At 39.3% G+C, this 22,181-nt stretch overlaps 2 protein-coding genes across 16 annotated transcripts in view; one reads left to right on the top strand and one right to left on the bottom strand.

Moving 5' to 3' along the window:
* The window catches only part of PAK1IP1 (PAK1 interacting protein 1), a 19,229-nt gene extending 14,543 nt beyond the window's left edge, over positions 1-4,686 (bottom strand). Inside the window, exons 1-2 of the mRNA XM_081324798.1 lie at positions 4,596-4,686; positions 1,901-2,063 (exon numbers count right to left, since the gene is read on the bottom strand). Of these exons, the coding sequence (XP_081180924.1) occupies positions 1,901-2,063; positions 4,596-4,658 (226 nt within the window). The 5' untranslated portion in view covers positions 4,659-4,686. The remainder of the gene's footprint in view (positions 1-1,900; positions 2,064-4,595) is intronic.
* LOC308666193 (tRNA selenocysteine 1-associated protein 1-like) lies at positions 4,313-17,577 on the top strand. Of its 15 annotated transcripts, none has more exons than XM_081324807.1 (11): positions 4,313-4,519; positions 6,253-6,420; positions 8,637-8,698; positions 8,907-9,024; positions 9,566-9,642; positions 9,735-9,859; positions 11,743-11,919; positions 12,778-12,897; positions 13,942-14,341; positions 15,065-15,107; positions 17,196-17,577. In XM_081324807.1, the coding sequence occupies exons 5-11, from the start codon at positions 9,613-9,615 to the stop codon at positions 17,330-17,332; spliced, it is 1,032 nt and encodes a 343-aa protein (XP_081180933.1). In that variant the 5' UTR covers positions 4,313-4,519; positions 6,253-6,420; positions 8,637-8,698; positions 8,907-9,024; positions 9,566-9,612; the 3' UTR covers positions 17,333-17,577. The 15 variants fall into 15 exon arrangements, with proteins under 15 accessions (XP_081180933.1, XP_081180925.1, XP_081180935.1 ...); XM_081324808.1 differs by lacking the exon at positions 4,313-4,519 and adding an exon at positions 4,935-5,050; XM_081324799.1 differs by having other exon boundaries at positions 8,637-9,024.
* Positions 17,578-22,181: the final 4,604 nt, after the last annotated feature.

Genomic DNA, 22,181 nt, shown 5'->3' on the forward strand with positions numbered 1-22,181 from the left:
CCGCTTGAAGACAGCGGGGACGCACCCCCGGGTATTGATGTGGCCCTCTGTTCCTACACCTGCGGCCATTCCCAACCGCCGTGGGAATAGATAATCCCACACCCCGCCCCGGGGCCCCGTAGGCCCCCAGCCCAGCCCCCACCACGGCGCGATCAGTCCCTGACCTGGTCTGAGAAACGGTTGGTGGAACCCCCCTAGTTTCCAACCGAACCGGTAAACCCACCCCCCTCCCTAACCCCTCAAAACATTTGGCTAGAAAACACACCAGGGGCCTCTTATTAAATTTGGAAGAGAGGCTCCTGTCCCTGCCCAGCCATCTCTCGGGGTCCCAATAATTGGGCCCGTCATCAAGAGGCACGATGGAAAGGAAGGCGGGTCGCACCCAGGAGAGGGGGGCACCCCTGAGCGCCCATAAGGCTGTGCTGGAGTAAGATTAAACCATTGAATGACTGGCCCAAAGTCACCGAGCTGGTTTTCATGCCTAAGGCAGGACTAGAACTCATGGTCCCGATTTCTAATCTGATACCTTAACCACTAGCCCAAACTAGCTCTCATAGTGGCATAAAAAGAGAAATCTATGGTATCAGTAACAGGGGTCCCTGAAATGATAATCTTTTGCCAGCAGGGCTAAAAAAGTAAGTTAACCACAAACACTCTGCATAGGTACTTGTTTCAGGCTCTATTCTCTGTCATGGGCAAAGATATCCTTTTAGGCCATGTTCATGTGCACTGCTTCCTCAGGAGACTGCTCCTTCTGTCAACCCTTGTTTCATTATTTTGCTGCATAGGACATGTTCTTGGTAATGAAAGCCTTAACAACTGCCCCTTTTGAACCCATTAGGGGGATTCGTATTACCATAATTAACTTGAAAGTCTAATACGGAGATACTTGGTTTCATTTCTCCTTTGAAGAGGCACATTTGTTGTTTCTTGGCATCAAGAAAGATATTATTTTGGAATCTCAGAGTAGGTAACAAATGTTTGTCAATATAACCAAATAAAGAGTTATACTTTCCTTAATATTTTTTTAAATATACAAATGGAGCCTTTGCCCCTTCTGATTTCCCCATTCATTAATTTAATAGTTCCATCTGCCAATGAAATTAAATGGAACTGCATTATCAACATTAGACAAATGACATAAATTAAAAGCAAGTGAGACAATTTATATTTTTATAATAATGTGATTATGCAAGTGACATAGTTCCACAAGAATTATACCCTACAATTTCATACATTTGTGAAAAACAGACACTTCTCCTCAAAATGAGTTTTCACCATATTGCAATCCTGCTGAGAACTATGCCTCACTCATGCAACTTTTCAGGGCCCACTTCAATACCTCATCCTAAGAAAGCAGAACTCATGGAAGCAGTTTCTTCCAAAAGGAACTTTTATTAGGAGAAGTTGATAGCAAGCATAATAAACAGGATCTGAGGGGTTCCCACTCAGATCAATAGTTTATAAGTGTCGCAAGCAAACCCCACCCCAATAGTTTATCCGGTCAGTTCGAATGGGCCAATCCCCAGGTGTTAACTCCGTTGTGGGAAAGAGCTGATAATGCCAGGCTGTCTCAGGGTTGCAGCGTTTTTTTGTTGGGTCTTCACACCTTCCCTTCCAAAAGCAAAGATAAACCAGTTGCTGGAATCGCATTCCTTTCTCCTCCCCGCTTTCAAGCTGATATCAAGGGGGAAAGATAGTTCAAAGAGTGTGTATGTGGAAACAGCAAAAGTGTTACAGTGTAGCAATAGAGGAAAACAAATAGCTCGCAGCATTTCCCATCTCCCCTCCAGGAGCATGGCAGAACCCAGAAGTGCAGAAAGATTAGAGGTAGAATTAAAGTTAGAAAGAGCTCCCTTAGAATACGGGTTCTGACATAAAAGAAACATGAACTCCTTACCATTGTGATGTACCAATGCTCCATGTTCTACCTTCTTTTTCATGTCATAGATTTGTATAGTTTCATCCTTGCTCCCAGTGACTACATATCTTTCATTCACAGCTACTGCTGACAGCGAAGCACTGTGTGCATGATGGGTAAAATCGGGAGCAATTGCCCAGTTCTGAAAACAAAAAATATCAAGACTAAGATTTATTTAAAAACCAGTCAAATCAGCTGTGATTTCCTATAGCATTCCAGTGTACTGTTTTTAAAAACAAAGTAAAAACCTGAAAAGCATTTACCGGTATCTGCACAGATCCTCATCTAGCATACTTAGCACATCTTCCAAATGCTCATCTAACGTTTTGTTGAATGCTTGAATGTAAACATTACTAAGTTCTAAGTTTCTTCTTCAAAATAAAGGATGATAGATTACTTTGGTATAAATTAGTAGAATTGTTAAAATAGAAATCATATCTTTAGAAAATCAAATGCTTTGAAGTAGTAGGCTATTACAGTAATGACCCTGCTATGTGGTTACAAGCTATCTATACTTTATAGCAGTGGTTCCCAACCTTTTCTACACCCCTAGAACACTTCTGATATATTCTTGCACCCCTTACAAAAGTTCAAAATAACAATTAATTATGCATATTATAATTTTGAAAACCCAAGTTTTCACACCCCCTGGAATATTGTTTCACACCCCCAGGGGGTGCGAGCAACCTGGCTGGGAACCCCTGCTTTTTATAGGGACAGGCATTTTCAGTTTAAAAGAAAAATCAGACCTCATCAGCCAAACCATAATATACTCAGTCTTTTCCTATTGATCAGAAACCAATTCCATCTACTTCAATTAGCAGCAGTTATTGTCAATTACTGCAATTATAGCTAGTGGGCTTAGATATCTATTACATGGCCACTGGATTTTACAACTAATTTCAGTTAGAATGGTATCTGTGTAATCTAACTGCCTTTCCACAAAATGAAACCTTGTGACATGTTTATTTTCCAAAATACCGGATTTTGTTAGCGATTTCCAGATGAAGGGCCTCTCCATAACTAAAGGATGTTGTTTTATGTATGCCACTGACATTTGTGTTCCACAATTTTTTTCTACAAATTTCATTATTTACTTTTTAAAGGCTCATTTCTTAAATTTCACTTCAGGCAATCAAATTGCACTTTTAAATATACCAAAAAAATAAAGCATACCAACAGCTTTTCTAGACTAAAAAGCCAACTTCAAATGCATTGATTTCTTTTGTATCCATTACATGAACAGATTCCCTCTCAGGCTACACTAATCTGTTTGTAATGGTGGTAGCGATGGCAAATCAGTAGGTTTATATTTCTTTGATTACTTTTATTGAGTTTTAATGTAAGGTGCCTTGAGTCTTTCCACTTCGGAGGCTGCAGTGGGCTTTTTTTAATGATAGTGTTCAACTTTGGATGCTTAAAACACTGAGATTCTAAATGGCAATTGACAGATATAAAGGAAAATAAATAAAGGTTATTCTTTTATAAATGGTACCAAATGTAACACCAATGAATTGGTGGCCATCTATTTCCTGCTTAGACAGAGAATTCACACATGGTAATCAACAAAGTTCTTTTGAAATGTTAAAAAGGATACTCACCTCAAGAAGGTGAGTAAAACAAGATAGTGTAATGACGAATGTAAGGAAGTTGTTACAATAAGTCTTTTGGAAGTAAAGGTTCAAAGAAGATCTTTTAGAAATGTAAATGACTTCAAAGACTAACTTAAGTTTCTTGGGGCAGGCATGTATTGAGAAAAGAAAGTATAAATGCTTGCTTTGAAACTTGCTCGGCGCGCTCTTTGAACCCAATCCAACTTGGGAAAGGTCTAAGAGGCCGCGTTTGCAAACGCTTTCTTTCTTTATTATTTTCTTTATTCTTTTCAATAAATCTTTGTTTTTGTTAACCAGACTTGTCTTTGAGTTGTATCATATTTTGGGTTTTTAAATCTCACAGATAGAAACATTACCACACTGAAATCATACCAATGTACTATAGCAACATTTATAAAAGGGGGAAAATATTGCTTCCTTCTACCACGAGCTCCGCGGAAGCAATAACCCTCACGTTACGGCTTCCCAGCAGACGTCCCTAAAACTTCGGCCATGTTAAACTGGGAAGCCAAGTTTGGGGTTTCTTCCGGTGTGGAGAGCACGAGGTTGGAAAAACCGTTGCTTCCAACCACCAAGATCGGAGGCCTTAACCTCTATCAAACTCTCTTTAGACAGCCCTCTATGAAGCTGGTGTAATCTAAAGGCCGACATCATATTTAAAAACAAAAAACAAAACAACAAAAAAAACTGCCGCGGACGACATCATCCGACACCGCCAAGCGCGCTCGCTGCCCGGAAGGAGAGGCGAGGCGAGGCGAGCCACAGGGAAAACGTTTCCGGCCGACTGCGCGGGAAGGTTCCATTTTCTCCGCCCCGCTGCAACGTACGATGCTCACGAGGCGGAGCTGAGCGCGAGACACGCCGCCGAGGCTTCTGGGAAGGAAACTGAGCAAGACGAAGCGAGCCCACGCGCTTCCCCTGCCCTTGCGCACGCTGATAGCTCGCAACTTCGGCGTCGCTTCCCGCCAAGCGTGCGGCCCTCGTGGTGAGTATTTAAGGACCCGTTAAGCAACTTAACTCTCGCCTTTTCTATCTTCCCCCTTCTCTTATTTAAATCTTACCTCGGCCGGTTGTATGGAGAATCCGAACAGAATCTGTTCGTAACATCCCCCCAGCACCTCCATTTCTCGGCCTTCCTTAGCGACGCCTACTACTGTGGGGTCCTTTTCTCTTGTACCGCGGCCTGCTAGCCGCCTGTCAGTTTGGTCTTGAGAGCGAGGTGTCTACTCCACCTCCTGAGACGAGGAGCCGCGAAGTGGTGGCCGCTCCCCGTTTCCAAGACTGAATCTTTTAATTTCTTCCGTCGTTGGGGAGCGGGGGGAGAGGCGGGAACGATTTGTTTAAAAAAAAAAGAAGGAAAAAAGGAAAAAAAACGGAAACAGGCAGTCGCGAAGACAACCCAACCCGTGGCGGAAGTCCGTGGAGGGGAGGGGAGGCGGGGGAGGGGAGGCCGACGGCGGCGGCGGAAGAGAGCGTTGCGATCTCCAAACGGCTGGTGATGGCGGCTGTCCGGAAGGTAATGTTAGTATTCGGGGTTTTGAGAGGAAAAGGACGGGGTCCTTTGCCTCACGGACAAGCAATATTAAGATACTCCTGATTCCGAATCTTCCCCGCTTTTTTCTGCTAAGCGCCGCGTGAGCTCTGCCCCGCCCCCAATAGGGAGGCCTAGCACGCGCTGCTGCCTTTTCTCCTCATCCCCTCCGCTTCCCTTTTGACTGCATTTAAGCTGCCTGTGGAATAGGCCTGGGGAGACCTTTTGGAGCTGCTTTTACTGATAACTAGGTTATGAACGGGGTCAGAGTCTGTTGGCGTATGAATACGTTCACATGTATGTGCTAATATGTTCGTGCTTACGTACGCGCGTGCGCAGAGGCCTCTGAATTCCCTTTTTTTTTTTCAAAAAAACAACTTCCAACTGGTCAGTTTCCTAAGTTTTCTCATTTAAAGATTGTAATCTTCAACATCGGTATTTCAAAGTAAGCTTTATTGAAATTATCGATGTTTATTTTCCAACAACGAAGCTTAGTAGTACAACTGTGCTATATTTAAAAAGAGCATTTTAATTTTACCTGGGGTTAAGTAGGCATAGCTCCATTGGTGGTTCTCTTCCCCCCCCCCCCCCCGCGCCTCATAATTCCATATTCAAAAGAAAATGTTGGTAGATTAAAAATAACAGAGAAATACGGGCACTTCCATCTAAAAAAAACCCCTCTTACTCTAGTTTTAAATAAAATACTTAAAAACTAAAAATATAAATGCAGAAATGAAAAGCAACCATTTTATAAGTCAGGCCCGATTTTCTGATAATGTGAAAAAATCATACTCTAATGATTTTCTAATTTGAAAAGAACGAAAAAAATAGCTATTTCTATTTTCCACCATGTTTTTGGGATTTGTATTTAAATGTATTTGAAATTTGGCAGATTAAAAAAAAAGATTTAATGCACCTATTTTTTCCTTGAAAAAAGATTTTGGGTTGGCACTTTCCAGTGAGATTGTCACACCACCAGCTGTACTTTCTACAGACATTGGAAGGTGACATGGTCACAAAAAAGTCTGTCCCTTTGCTAAACCAAAACCAAATCATATTAAGGTTGATGTTTGGACCAGATGTCCAAATATTTATTATAATCTATTTTTACCTGTTAAGTTCAGTACAGGTTGTGTTATGAAACAGGTTTTTTTTTCTAATTCTTATATTATTTCTTTTTATTGCAGTGAAGTCACAAGTTCTTGAACAACCTTAGACGGAGAAAAAGTACTGCTGTTACTTCAGTTTAGATGATTAAAGTAACTAGAGGCAAGATCTCACCTAGTTCTGGTACTTGCCATCTTCTACAGCTAATTTTTTTAAATTTCTTAAGTTTGTACATTTGACAGTCATCGGTAAGTAAGGTAGCAAAAGTTGTATTTATAAAATGTGAATACCTACTTGCACAGCAAATATTTCTTAAAAGATTATTAATCTGTTGACAGTATCCTTGTAATTGGATTTGTTTGTATTAGTATTGAAATCTACAGATTTGGTCATTCATTTTTTTTCCTTTAATTTTTTTTCCACATTTTTCTAATGTAGACAGAGTTTATGCTTAGTATAATATGTAACTGGATTGTTTTGGTGGATTTTACAAATCCACATTATTTGACTTCTGGGTATGGGGAAGATAGTAGTACTGTGAAGCAGTAGTTTTGTAACTGGCACTGCTTGCTGATAAAACTGATTTTTAAAAAAACCTGAAAATAGGTTTTACCATTTTTGTCTAATGAATCAATACCGAGCTGCCCTTACCTGGAGAAAATAGATCTGTTATAATTTTATATTTTATGAATTGCAGTTTTATTGTATATGGATTTTTGTATACTTCAATGTATTTAGGCTAGATATTAAATCCTTATTTGGGGACTGTGTATGAAATGAAGACAATGGATACAGAATTACAATTTGGTTCAGAATTTAGTGTTTTTATAGAAAGCAGGGTATGGGTGGGCCTCGCTGTTAATGACCCTAATTGAATTTGGAATTTCTGTTGCTAAATGAAGCAGTTAAGTGAAATATGATTGCACTGCTTAGAGACAACTGTTACTTCAGAATTTCCATGATGTTAAATTCATTTTTAAGCAGGTACAAGCTTCTTTCTTATTGACTCATTTTTGACAATTAACTTTTAGAATGAATTCAACTGATTAAATAATTCTACCAAAAAGAACAACTAGCAGAATGCATTCCATGAATTCCAATGCTACCATGTCGGGACCAATTGCAATGGATAAGGGGGAAAGATGTAGTTCATTGTGTTTATGAAAGCCAGTTTGATATAGTTAACCACTGTGATATAGTTAACCACAGGTTAGAAAATAGACTGAATTCAGATCCTATCATAATCATGAAATAATCATAATCGAATCACGAAATAATCATAATCACGAAAGCCAGCTGGGTGACTTTGCTCTAGTCCAGGGGTCAGCAACCTGAAACAGTGAAAGAGCCACTCGGAACCAGTTCCCTCACAAAAGGAAAAACTGGGAGCCGCAAAAAATGTGTATACATGCGCGCATGCGCAGAACAGGGTTTGACTGAAGAGTGGAGCCAAGGCAAGATATGCACCTACCCTGCATATTTGAATTGATTGGTTGAACTTTTTTAGTCCCACTTTTTTTTTTTTGGACTGCACATGGCAGAGGACTGGGAGCTGCAGGAGACGGCTGAAAGAGCCGCATGCGGCAGGCCTGTGCTCTAGTCGCTCTTTTTCAAGGGTCGTTGTGGGGAAAATAGCAGGAGAAAGATATGTTGGATATGTTCACGCCTTGAGTTATTTGTAAAAATAATAAAATTGGAGTACAAATAAGTGTTTATAATCAGACCAGTTCAAAATGTAAGTCTTCAAAATTTATAAGTGTATAGTTCCTGTATACTTTTTGGGGTTGTGTCATCAAGATGCCATCTACAAGTTGACCGATATTATTCTGTTTGCCCTTCTTCCATCTCTAAATTTGCTTCAAAGGATGGGGAGATTTTTTGTGTGGAATAGCTTGACCCAAAGGTGCAGGGGAAAAGAAAAGAGAAATGTTTGTGAATGGCCGTCTTCTGTAATTAAGAAAGAGATATCTTTTATATCTTAAGAAAAACAGTATTCAAAGTTATTTTAACTTACTTATGGACGACATGGAATATTCTGTCTTTGTAACGTTCTGTCTCCTTCCCAAAACAGTTACGGAAGTATATTGTCACTTCTGTTCCAGATCTAACATTTCTAGAAATGTATGTATTCCCAAGTTGTACAGATTGGCCTGTTGTAAGGAAATAGTGTACATTGTGATCAGTGCTATTTTTCATACCCTTATTTTACCTGTATATTATTATTAATCATTAAGTATTTTCTCCCTGTCTTTACTTCCTAGTGTCAATAACTTCTATTTCAGGATGGCACATTTTAATTAGAACTGGAAAAATGAATTCTACAAATAGAAAAAAAATAAAAACCTTTAGTGACATAATGAACATTGAGGGTGGCTCTCAGTGTTCTGCTGATCTGTAAATAACATTGCAAAAATGTGTATCTGGCTTATTTACACAAAACCTTATCTTTTGTTTTTAAATACAGCATCAGAAAAAGCAGCTACTACAGACTTCTTGCGAAGATAGCTTTTTACAATGGCTAGCCAGGTAAGATAATTTGATAGAAATGCGGTTGCATTATTAGCTAATTTGGGGGAAACACAATCTTGTCCAGAATTCTTGACAAACGGCAGGCTTGAACCCAGTACCCCTGGGGAAGGGATGATGGGTTTTTAGCCATATACTTCCCTCAGATAAATTTCTGACAAATTGTTCTCCCCTGCTGTGAAATCTTTAATCACGCCAACTGAAGCAGCTTGGGGACAGAACAGGAAACTTTGCTTTCTGCACTATTGCACAGTGAGTTCTTGTGGTGGGACTTTCCTATAACACTCACTATTTAGGAGGCCTTCATTGGAACTGCTACCATTCATGTAAGTAAAACTTAACAAAAATGTTAAATCTGTATCCCTGAGGTGAGATTTACTGTCTGCCTTTGGTTACTGCCTCCTTCCCTTTTCCCATATAGTTGCCTCTGCTGGCTTTTATTTTTTTATTTTTGTTTTTAATGTGACACTTTTGTCACTTGCATGTCACTGTTGTGAAAACCAGACATGAGTTCCTTCGGCTGTGCTTTAGACTTATTCCAGACAATTTCCTTGAGACTGGCCAACAACAGCCTACAACAGAAGAGCCCCAAGTCCATTTTCTGTGTTTAAATAAACAGAAAGAGTGACCCGGCTCCACATCTTATCCTGCTGTAGTTTCTCTGAGTGAATAAGCAGGATCCTTTTGTAAAAGAAATCTTAAAATGACGTGCTCAGTCAGCCTCTAATGATTAACCTTTTTTTTAAATGAAGGAAGCCGAGGGAGTCAAAATGTTGGCGTGAAAAGCAGTAACTCCGATAGCCAGCTTGACTAAGTCAGGGGAATATGGCTTTTCATACAATCCTTTGGCTCTGTTATTTTTGCCAGGCATTTTCCCCAGAGGCTGCTTTCCCTCATGGGAGGCGGAGGGAGAGATGGGACCCCAGGCTTCTGTCAAGGGAAAGGTGAATATGGGGAAATCACCGAGGTGGTGATCGGGAGAGGGAGGGAGGCATTTAATTGAGATGAAATACTGTATAACTGTTTTTCATTCTAGCAGGATACAGTGGGAAAGGCCAAAAAAGAAAGCCTGCCTCTGTGGTGGAGATCCCCCCACAAAAAACGGAAGAAAAAGAGTAAAGCAAGAGCAGGAAGACCAGATTTTACTAGTATTCCAAGCAGGTGAAGAAATCTTGAAACTGACAAGAAAAAAACTGGCTCTTGTCTGTATATAATACCTAAATCAAGTAGTGAGAAGTTAATCAGAACCAGCACACTCAATTGTCCTCAGATTCTTTTTAAAGCTTTGTGAATTGAAAAGCTGCTCATCACATAGCTAAAAAACAAACAAAACAATAAAAGGCAGTTGTACAGAAGTGTTAAATTTAGTTAGCAACTTTCAAAAGGTTCAGTGGAGATGAACTGAAAATGTGAAATGAAGTAAGTAAAAAAAAAGCACTAGGCAATTGTTCGACAAGCATCTGGAGAACATCTCAGCGTGATGGCTGCATTTGGTCCTTTGGGGTTGATTACTGCTTCTCAGAAGGTTTCTTAATTTTACCTTCTTGGTGTTACATAAAATATGATTTTCTGTTGGACCTTTTTTCTTCAATACTGAAGGTTTTGCTACATTCTGCATTATATAAACTTCACTTTGGAAGATGCATGCTGAAAATTCACAACAGCCTTGCCAAAGCTAGAAAGCCAAGAAGCCTATTAATAGCATCACTGTTGGGATCTGAATTAGAAATGAAGGTCATTGCAAGATATTGGCAAGCATATTTGTTTCCATAAATTAAGCTGTGGAGTTTTATTTAATGTCACAGAAACGGGTATAGTTTTTAATTAGATTAAGACTATTACAAGTTAGTTACTGAATATTTGCCAGGAGAATTATTGATAAAGCTATTTGAAGGTTAATTGTTATTCAGCCTTCAACTGAATGGAGTATATAGATAGGATGTATGTATTAAATTGGCATTAGTATGTTTGCTGAAATATTAAGCTAAGATGTATGTCTACATGTGTGTGTTTATTGTTCGGTTCAAAACAACACTAGTACCTAACCTTACAGTGTTTTGGAGAACTGGTTAATCTGGACTATAAAAGGGATGGTTTCATATATGCTTCTATTACTTGATCACTTTGTCTTTATTTAACAAATTTAGAATTGGGAATATAAAAATACATTTTTGTGTTAGACACACAAGTGCTGAATAACTCATAAAAAATATTTACCAAGCTGATAGAAATAGAAAGTTTCAGACAGTTCCAATTGTATAAGCAAAACAAAAATAGAATTCGTAATTTAAAATGTAGGGAGGGTGTTTTCTTTTTTTAATTTTAAAGGGTTCAGATTAAATTCATTTCCTGGCTAATTTTGAACTGAGAAAGTTGAACCTGTTTAATATTTTGATTAGCCATCAAAATCCCAAGCTGTAGCTAAATTTGAAAATTCAAAAAAAATTCCCAGAAGAAGGTAGTGGCAAATTATTTTTGTATGATTTTAAGAAACTTCATGGATGAACACATTTACCAGGGCATAACAATGAGCAAATAAAAGAAAAAAGAAAATGCAATTTCATTAAATGGCCCAAAAACCTTTAAATTTGTAGTGTTTGGTCATTCTGAAGTTACTGTTGAGAAGCAGGTTTTTAAAATGGTACCTTTTCTCATAAATATTGGTAGTAATATTTGGATTAAGTGCTTTGAGAAAGGCTGTTTTGAGTTATAGAAAGTGCAAGGCCAATTATACAATCCATGATCTGCTTATAACTGAAATTGGCACTAGCCAAGTTTACCTGCATGGGACTAAGTGGATTTCTTCAGTCTGGTTGCTTTTAAAAAAAAATAAAGAGGAATGTTGTTCAGACATGACCAGGATATTTTTTTTCTGTGTATGGTGCTAGTGATGCACCCTGAATAAGGACAAACAAGTATTGGCTGGATCAATCCTAGGTAGGTATTCTGAGTTATATTCACTGGAAAGTAATCTAGTGGAGACAGGGTTCTGAGGTTTACATGGCAAGGTGATTAATCATGTTTTTTCTTCTAATTTCTTCCAGGCCGGAATTTGTAAGGCAAGAATTTGTTAGGGCAGAATTTACCAGGCCTGAATTTGCAATATTTGTAGGAGAGTTAACTCCTGAAGTGGATGACTTTTTGCTGTATGACTATTTTTTAAAAAAGTATCCATCATGTATAGACTGTAAAGTGGCCACAGATCTTCTGGGATATTCCAGGTAGCCCATTATGAATCAAAATGTTTGTGTGTGTGTGTGTATGCAATACAGATTTCTCAATCACATCAAAACCTAAATATTGTGAGTTTTCTCAAATTTTTTGAAGTCAAAGCAGAGACAGTTGAATCAGCACTGTACTGTATTCTTGTTTTTTTAATGTTATGTGGTGTGCTGTGATCTATGACTGAAAGACAGTTTTATTGAAATGCATAGCTTGGGATGTCATCTTTTACATCAGTTAATGCTTTGGAAAGAGGCTCTGCAGACCTGCCCCACTCTTGATTTTTTAGGAAAGAAAGATCCTTGACTCCATTTGGTTGAAGCGATAGGTTCTTTTATGGAAAGATGCTGGCTGCAGTAAAGTCAGGCTGGAACTTCCTGCACTTGTTCAAAACAATGCAGAAAGTCCCTGCACATCCCATCTCCTCCCATGACCAGTCCATCTTCAACCAGTAAGAGTCCGCCTAGGTCAGGGGTAGGCAACCTCAGCTCTTTTATGACTCATGGACTTCAACTTCCAGAATTCCTGAGTCAGCTATGCTATGCTGACTCAGGAATTTTGGGAGTTGAAGTCCATGAGTCATAAAAGCCGAGGTTGCCTACCCCTGGCCTAGGTGTTTTGATAACACTTGAGATGTTTAGAGTAATTTTATGTTCTTAGGGTACACAGCCTTAGTTGCTGGCACAAACTCTTTCTGAGCTCTCCTGCTCCTCATCAAGCTATCTACCCCCCCACCCATTTTCCTGTCAGGTACACATGCAGTTTGATTGCCCATTTGTTCCCACCCCATGTTCCCCTCCTGTTGTGTGTGGCTTTTTTGGCAGTATTACTAAAGTTTGTGTTTTAAAATTCCTCAGGGGTTATGGTTTTGTCAGATTTTCTGATGAAGGTGATATGATGAGAGCACTACAAGATTGTCAGAATGCACCTGGTCTAGGTGGAAAACGAATTCGATTGACTTTAGGAATTTCTAAAAGGTAGTTGATGCGAATTAACAAATCTTTTGGGTTTCGAATCTCTTGTGAAATTGTAATTTGTGTCTCATTGCAAAAGGGAGTTTGGTTTCTTAAAAATAATGTTTTTCAAAATGTTTTGCTTTCTTTTTCTATTAATACAGTTATGAAACAGTACATAGGCAGGTCAGCTTCTGGTTTTCTTTAAAAAGTACTGAATTAATACGCTTTAATTCTTTGCAAAATTACATTGTGTCAAAGCATGCATGCAAGTAATCAGGGTTTATAACTTGTTCCATTAGGATTAGGGGTTTGGATGTTTTAAGTTGCTCTACTGCCACTTTGATTCCCTTCTCTTCATTAATGATATTGATATCTATCTGAATTTCTTTGCTTATTTTATTCTGATTGGATGAAAATAAAATTGTTACATTTTTATGTATATATTATACATGTTTTCAAACTTCGTTATTCCCTTTTAATGTTCACAATAATTTTAAAGTAATTCTATGATTACCTTTTATATTTAGGAAACAATGTATACCTAAACAAAATGTAAAGCCCTTTTTGTCACCAAAATTCAAAGAATACTTTTCATTAAAAAAATACAGCATATAACTATAGTTCTAAAATACTCTGCTGTTGCATTCCAAGGCACCACAGCAAATTCCAAGGGTCTTGCAGGATATTTTAATAAACAGAATTATTAGTTTGCTGTGGCATCCTAAGATGCTGCAATGCACAATTTGGAAACCTTTAGAGGTACTATGGATCAAGAAAGTTTGGGAATCTGTTGTATAATTTTTTTCACAATATATTCTCTTAAATATGTGATTTTATTTGCATTTAGTAGTTTTGCTAATGTGTGCAAGCAAAGTTAACTTGGCTGAAAGTATATGAAAACAGAAGAGATACTTAAGAGAGAGTAGGAGTTTTGCTATTTGAAGTAACTAGTGATATCTGTAGTAGCTTTTTTTAAGGATTTTCAATGTTTTTAGTAGACTTTCCCTATTCAGTTGTAAACAGTGCTCTTAAATTCTAACTTAATATTTTCCCTTTGTGTTTTAGACTGAAAGCAGAATTTCAAAGGTACCAGCCCTATAGTTACAATGACTATTACCAAGACTATCAAAACTATTACCGCCAGTACAATTATGATAGAAATGAACGCTATGACCGATTTGATCGCTATGATCGTTTTGACCGTTTTGATCGAGGCAGCCGCTTTGGTGATCGTTTTTCTGAACGTTACCCTGAGCATTTTGGTGATCGTTTTCCTGAACGTTATGTTGAGCGATTTGGTTCTCGTTTTGGTGAACGCTATGACTATCCTGAGTACGGAGATTATCCTGAATATGCAGATTATAATGCTGACTATGGTGATTATAATTACACTTACGCATCTTATGAAAGGATGCAGCCTACTGGAAATATGGGACAACAAGCAATGAATCCAGCTTTATTTCAGGTATTCACGTAAATCAAATTAGAGTTTATGACCCTTTGCCTTTTAGAGCTGTTGGAGTCTAACTGTCATGATTCCCAGTTATACTACTTGAAAATTACAAGTTGTGAAGTTTAGTATTTCTGGAAACGCCAAGTTCTTTAGTATTTTTTTAAACGCTTTAAATCTATTGGCTGCTTTTCAGTGTCTTCAGCTGCAATAAATTAAATTTTAAGATGGAGATACTGAAAAGGTTCTGGATAAATGTTTCTTAGGCCTGTATTTCTGTAAGATGTTTGAATTTCAAAGACGACACCTGAAGTACTTTCTCATGTGATAAGACTTTACAGTGGAACTTAAACCCACAACATATAATTTACAAATCTAAATTCTCTCTTGTATATTTCTCGAACCCCCCTACCCTCCAAATATGTTTATTGATGGTTGTCTTAATGTTGCTAAGCATGATTTGGAGAGTTTTGTTTAAAATAAACTTTTGTCAGGCTTTTAAAGTAGGTTGGACTGTTCCATGTAAAGTGAGAAGGCAGGATTAATGGAAAACAAAAGTGAAATGCCTCTGAATATGTAGGAGGCAAGAAGAGCATATAAGTCAAGAGATGTGCATATATGTACAATTGTCCCCTCTCCGTTGAAAGAGTGTAAATGAATGTGTATGGGACTTGTCTTCTTCACTATGAAAAGTACATTTTTTTAAAGAAATGATAAATTTTTCTTTCTTTCTTTTAGGATACCTGTGGTATGATTTTAAATGATGATCTAATAACAGAAGGTAATGTTGATATTAGTAATATTGCCATATAGAATTAGATCATCAAATAATTTCTCTGATAAGATCTTCGAAAAACTAGTAATCTGAAGAATATCTTTGAAATGTTGATAACATAAAAATGAGCAGGTGGATTGATCAGATACTGTAGTTTGCCACGTGATGCCTGAGTTTACATGGCATACTAGCGTAAAGTTACTTGATTTCACTTTATTGTGTGTAAATTCAGCTATTTTGGCGTCAGCCATAGATAATTGTTTATCTTGTTTCAGTAAAATATGGATAGTTGAATTATGCTTGATGCAGCATAAGACCAATTTTCCTCTGAAATGAGCCAGTCTGATTTTTCCTGGGTAATTTGTGCTTACAGGTAGTCTTCGCTTAATGTCTTCTTATGCAGCCACCATTCAAAGTTACAATGGCACTGAATGAGGAGGATGTAGGTCTTTATAGTTACAACCCTCATAGTGTCCATACTGTCACGTGATCACAGTTCAGATACCTGGCAACCAGCTCGCAGTTACAATGTTGCAGCATCCCACATCACCATTTGTGATCTTAACTGCCAGCTTCCAAAAAGCAAAGTCAGCGGGCAAGCTAGCAGAACGTCACAAATGGTGATTGTGCGACCATGGAATGCTGCAACTGTGTCAGATTCACTTTATGACAACAACTGAGGCTGCTAGAACTGTCACATGTTGGCACGATCACATGGCATAACCATGTCACTTTGTAATGCATTTCCTAATCCCGGTTGCCATCCCCAAGCAAGGACTACTTGTATTTACTTAATAAACTATATTAACAATTAAGAATATATAAACAGTGTGCCTTGCTTTCTCCTTGAGTGCTCTTGGCCTGTTTCAAGATGTGCCAAATCTGTATGTTCTTTATTGGTTCATTTGTTTCTGGAACAAGTAGTTGTGTTCTGGGTGTTCTTTGCTGCAGGCAGTATATTTCCAACAAGTCATAAAACATCCTCAATTGCATAGATTAACACACTAATAAGGAAAAATGTAATGGTCTAGAGGAACTGTTTCATTTTGCACATTAAAAAAATACTTCAGAAACGTTTCATTTTCCATTAGCTACACTTTTTTTTAACAGTTTAGGTTTCCAAGAGTAAGTTTCATTATCCTTTACAGCAATGATAGTGGTCCAAGTAATACTGCATAAAGCCCATTAAGGGCTTTGGGGGGAAAGTGTAATAACAGTATAATCAAAACCAATCCATTTTTGAAATTTGAACTGTAGCAGGGAGATGGCTACTGTATTGCATTGGCTATAGTCCCATCTTTTTAATCTTTTCTGTTAAATACGTGCATGCCGAATCTCCTCCAAATCATGGGGGACAGGGAGGCAGTTTTGGATTTCTGGAAATAAGTCTTCTGAATGGGAAGCACTCTTAAGATGTTCTACACATAATATCTTGGAAGAAATAGACCTATTTCAGGGCAGAACCAGCTTAGAAGAACCTTAAACTACTTAAATGTTTGAAGATTTGTTTCTGAAAATTACTGAAAATACCCTCTGGAAGTACATGATTTAGAAGAAAATTGAAAAATTTGCTTGTTGGATCAAAAATCTTTGCACACTGTAAAAATGACGAACAGGATAAAAATCTGTTGCAGCCCAAACTAGTTAAAAATCACTTTAGATCAGAATATTTTCAGGACACAAACTGGTTTTAGATTTCTCATTCTTTTCTCCATGATCTCATAATTAAAAAGGTTCCTAAATATATTGTTTTTAGCGGAGGTAGCCTGATTAGTCTTTAGCAACGAAAACAACAAAATCTTAAGTGCCTTAAAAAGTGAATAAGTTAAATGATAATAAATTTGTGTTGCAAGTACCCCAAATTTCTTTGTTGAATATATTCAATATGTTTTAGTACTTTAAAATGGAACAAAAGGAATTTGGTAATCTTCAGTTCATTTGGACTACAATTCTCATAACTGGCCATGTTCACTAGATAGTCTATTGCTTATAATATCTTAAGGGCATCAGAATGTTTATATTATATTTAAAGGTTTTCTTTAATGTAGCAATTCTGCCAGTGGTTTGCTTACTGACTTTTGTTTATTTGAATAGATCCACAACTGAACATAGATGTTCATAGAATGAACAGAGAATTTATGGTGAGAAGCGAAGAACTTTTTGACACACTTATGAGCTGTCATTGGCAACCTCTGGACACAGTCACTTCCGAGATCCCTACTGCTTACTAAAAGTGTCTTATGTTAACACCATAGCATGACTATTTTGACCAAGGTGCTAAATTGACATTTCTTCTACATTACTTTAGATCCTAAATTTTAAAGCACAGTGTTGGATTATTATTTTTTTTGCAACGCTTTGATGGCCTTTGTAATTTTGTTCATCAGTATCTTGAAATCATGTAAATATTCTGGAAATGTAAAGAGTTAAAATATGGACTTGCTTATGTAAATAATAAAAACTTTGTTTCTGCAAACATGCTTGTAAAAACCTATTCTTTTACCATAAAGGATATGCTAAGTATTTGGCATTTAGCTCTTCAGTGGTACATTAACCTAGTTGATTTCTAGTGGAGGTGGAATTAAATAAGGTGGAAATTTCGATTCATCTGGCAAGTTGACACCATGCAAGACAATATATAAACAACAAATCCATTTATTGGTATCTGATAATTTGCTTAGGGTCATTTTATTAAAATACTCATTTCAAGAGGAAGCCACTTCAGTGTCTGAAAATGCATTTTTATTGGGTTATACTTACAAACGTTGCAGAAATGGCAATGGTGGTATTATAAACTGCTTCAGCATGCAACATTAGAAATTTTAGCAGTGGATTAGTCTATTAATCCTTAAATCTAAACCTTAGATTTTTTTCCTAGTGATATAACTTTCATCTAAAAATCTAAATTGTCTTGTAGACAACAAGTACAAGATTGCTATTTTGCCTGCTTCTCCTTAAAACCCATTTTTAATTTATAAATAACAGTGCATAGTGCAACTGGTTCTTTGTGAATTTATAACTGCAATTGTGTATTTGTAGCTAAGAAACTACGTCTGGGGCCTTAGAGGAGTTGTGAGATAAATTGAGGGAATGCCATACTATGTTCAGCTGCTGCAAGAAAGTATACAAATCAAACAAATCTTAAGTGGCACAAGGCCAGGTTATCTACCCTTAACTAAGGATATCTATCCATCCTACTATGTCAGATAGGGTGGACACGCTTCTAATCCCTTTCCCTAAATTATGCCTTATGGCAGTTAGGAAGAATTGCCCTTTCTGTGGCAATGCTGGTTATCTGCTCTTTGCAACACAAACCTCTAAAGCTAAATTGTGCACTATCAAAACCGAAATCTGCAGGTCTCAAGAAAAATTCTCTGACGCTGTTGAAGTCTACAAAGCTGAAAGTCTACAAATCGTAAAAAACATAATTAGTATAGAAATTGAGAAAACAATACACTAACTCTTCCCATGACTGCTCATCTGACACTCCCCCCAAAAGACATGCAGTACTCTGGGAGGTGGCACCCCAAGGTAAAAGCAAAAGATCTCTATATCATTCTTGTATTCTCCAGTATCAGAGAGCATAAGTGCACGTAAAACCTGAACAAGAGTAGTGTGCATGGGAATATACTAAGCAGAAACCATTATGATAGAAAACAATACTGCCTATGGTCTGATCCAGCATGCTGTCGGAAACAAGCTCTGAATAAATGGTGCAAAAATGGGTTTTAATCAGATGTTTGGAGAAAAAAAGTACAGAAATGTTGGAATGTGCAAATGGCAAATTTACATGAAAACATTACGCATTTACAGAAGTTTTAACTGATGTAAACAGTAGAGGTGTGTAGGTCATGCACAAACCATGATTCTATGTAGAATAGGTGAAGCAGAAGAAATGCATGCTTGGAATGGCTGAGCTAAAGTATAGATACATGTGTGTGTTTGTGTCTATATATGTATATGTATGTGTGTGTGTATGCCCCTCCTGGCTGGTTTATGTGGCTCGGGAGGAGACACAAGGCTGGTTCCAGGCAGTAATATCTGCTTCCTTGAAGGAGGGTATCTTCCCTGCCGCCTTGAAGGAGGCGGTGGTGAGACCCCTCCTCAAGAAGCCTGCCCTGGACCCGGCTGTGTTAAATAACTACTGTCCGGTCTCCAACCTCTGCTTTTTGGCGAAGGTTGTTGAGAGTGTGGTGGCGCATCAAGCTTCCTCTGTTCCTGGAGGAAACTGATAATCTTGACCCGTACCAATCGGGTTTCAGGCCCGGGTACAGCATGGAGACGGCATTGGTTGCACTGGTGAATGATCTCTGGCGGGCTCGGGACAGGGGATGTTCCTCTGTCCTAGTCCTTTTAGATCTCTCAGCGGCTTTCGATACCATCGACCATGGTATCCTACTGCGGCATCTCAGGGGGTTGGGAGTGGGAGGCACTGTTTTGCGGTGGTTCTCCTACCTCCTGGGCCGCTCACAGTCGGTGTTGACGGGAGGGCAGAGGTCCGCCCCGAGATCTCTCGTTTGTGGAGTCCCGCAGGGGTCGGTCCTCTCTCCCCTCCTCTTCAACATCTACATGAAACCGCTGGGCGAGCTCATTCATGGTTTCGGGGTGGGGTATCAGTACGCTGATGATGCCCAACTTTTTCTTTCCACCCCGAACCAACCCAGTGATGCACTCAACGTGATGTACCGTTGCCTGGAGGCGGTCCGGGTTTGGATGGGGAGAAACAGGCTTCGTCTCAATCCTGCCAAGACTGAGTGGCTGTGCATACCGGCATCTCAGGTTAACCAGGTTGTTCCATCACTAATGATGGGTGAGGTGTTACCCCCCGTCGATAGGGCTCGCAACTTGGGCGTCCTCTTGGATTCATGGCTGAATTTCGCAGACCATATAGGAGCCGTGAACAGGGGGGCTTTTGCCCACATTCGTCTGGTGCGCCAGTTGCGGCCCTATCTGGACCGAGATGCCCTACGCACAGTCACTCATGCGCTTGTGACCTCCCGGCTAGACTACTGCAACGCTCTCTACATGGGGCTGCCCTTGAGGACCACGCGAAAGCTTCAACTGGTGCAGAATGCAGCCGTGCGAGTTGTTATGGGAGTTTCCCGATACTCCCATGTAACACCTCTTCTCCGTGAGCTGCATTGGCTTCTGGTTGCCCTCCGGGTGAGATTCAAGGTGCTGGTAATGACCTATAAAGCTCTAAATGGCTTGGGTCCGGATTATGTAAGGGAACACCTGCTGCCGGCATCAACTTCCCATTGTCCTGTGCGCTCGCACAGGGAGGGCCTTCTCAGGGTGCCGGCGGTTAAGGAGTGCCGGCGGGTGATCCCCAGGGGGAGGGCATTCTCTGTGGGCGCGCCTGCCCTTTGGAATGATTTACCGGTGGAGCTTCGGACCGCCCCCGATCTGCGTTCATTTCGCCGGGACCTGAAAACCTGTTTTTTTGATCTATCAGGCCTGGACTGAAGGGGTTTTAGCTTTTAACATTGTTTTAATTGTTGGGCTTAAGTAATTAAATCTATTTTAATTTTATACTATTTTTATATTGTATTTTATGCTGCCCTGTAAACCGCCCTGAGTCCTTCGGGAATAGGGCGGTATAAAAATTTAATTAATTAAATAAATAAATAAAATTTATTTTCCCCGCGTAGAACTAAAGGTGTAGGGGCGACATTTCGACGGAATCCCATCCGTCATCATCAGGCTAGTGGCTTCTGCTTCCTTCTTCTGGGAGAAGCATGTGGCTGTTTGTTCCTCTTTTTTAAACTGCCAGAGGGGGTGTGTTCTGTGGGTGGACGTGTGCTCTGATTGGGTGGGGGAGTAAGTGTGTTCTGATTGGGTGGGAGTGTGTTTTGAATGGTGGGTGTGTTCTGATTGGGTGGGGGTGTGTTTTGAGTGGATGGGCTGGTCTCAGCTGCCAGCCTTAGACCTGAGCTGGTGAGTTGTGCTGCTTTTGTTCGGCTTCGTGTTTGTGGTGGTGCCATGTTTTTATAGTGGGTGTCAGTTTGCTTATTGTGTGGTATGGAGGGGTTTAAAGTGGCTGATGTTGCAGCTGTAGTTAGGTTTCTGTTTTGTGGTTGTGCCTCGTTATCATTGTGGGTTCGGATTTGCTTTTTGAATGGTTGTGTGGTGGTGATGTCATGTGGTGTTATCATGAGTTTGGGTCTATCATTCTTGGTGGTTGGGACTCGTCTGTCAATCAAGGCGGGTTTCCAAATGGTTGGTAGGCGAGAGGTATCATCTCGTTTGTTTATGCTGTGGGGGCGTTTTTCTATCTCAATGGCTTCTCTGATTATTCTGTTGTTAAAATGTTCAATTTTGGCGATAGTTTTGGTTTTTTTAAAATCAATTTCATGTCCCGTGGCTTCGAAGTGTTGGACCAGGGATGAAGTTTGTTCTCCTTTTCTGAGTGAGTTTTTGTGCTCTTCAATGCGTGCACTTATTCTTCTGTTGGTCTGTCCGATGTATGTGGTGGGGCAGGTGGTGCATGGGATTTCGTATACTCCTTGGTTTTCTAAGCCAATTATGTCCTTGGGGTTTCTTAGGATGGTGGATATTTTTCTGTCTGTGTAGAATGCTGTTTTGATGTTGTGTTTTTGGAGGACCTTGCTGATTCTGTCTGTGGTCCCTTTTAAGTATGGGAGGAGGGCTTTGCCATTTTCTTGTTCTCTGTCTTGGGTTTTTGTGGGTGTCTCTCTTCGGATTAAGTTGGTAATCGTGTTTCTTTGGAATCCATTGGCTGTTAGTACATTAGTGAGAGTGTGTAGTTCGGTTTTTTGGTGTTGTTCGTCAGCTAGGTGTTTTGTTCTGGAGATGAGTGTCTTGGCTACGGAGTTGATCTGTGCTGGGTGGTGGTGTGAGAGTGCGTTCAGATAGCGGTTTGTGTGTGTTTTTTTATGGTAGATAGTGTGTCCTAGGGAGCCGTTGGATTTCTTGTAGACTAAGACATCAAGGAAGGGAAGTTGATTGTTAGCTTCTGTTTCCATGGTGAATTGTATTTTGGGGTGTAGGCTATTGAGGTGTGTGAGGAAGTCATCCAGTTTTTCTTTGCCGTGTGGCCAGATTACGAAGGTGTCATCT

This window comes from Vipera berus, assembly GCF_964194415.1.
Source record: "Vipera berus genome assembly, chromosome: 3".
Lineage (NCBI taxonomy): Eukaryota > Metazoa > Chordata > Lepidosauria > Squamata > Viperidae > Vipera > Vipera berus.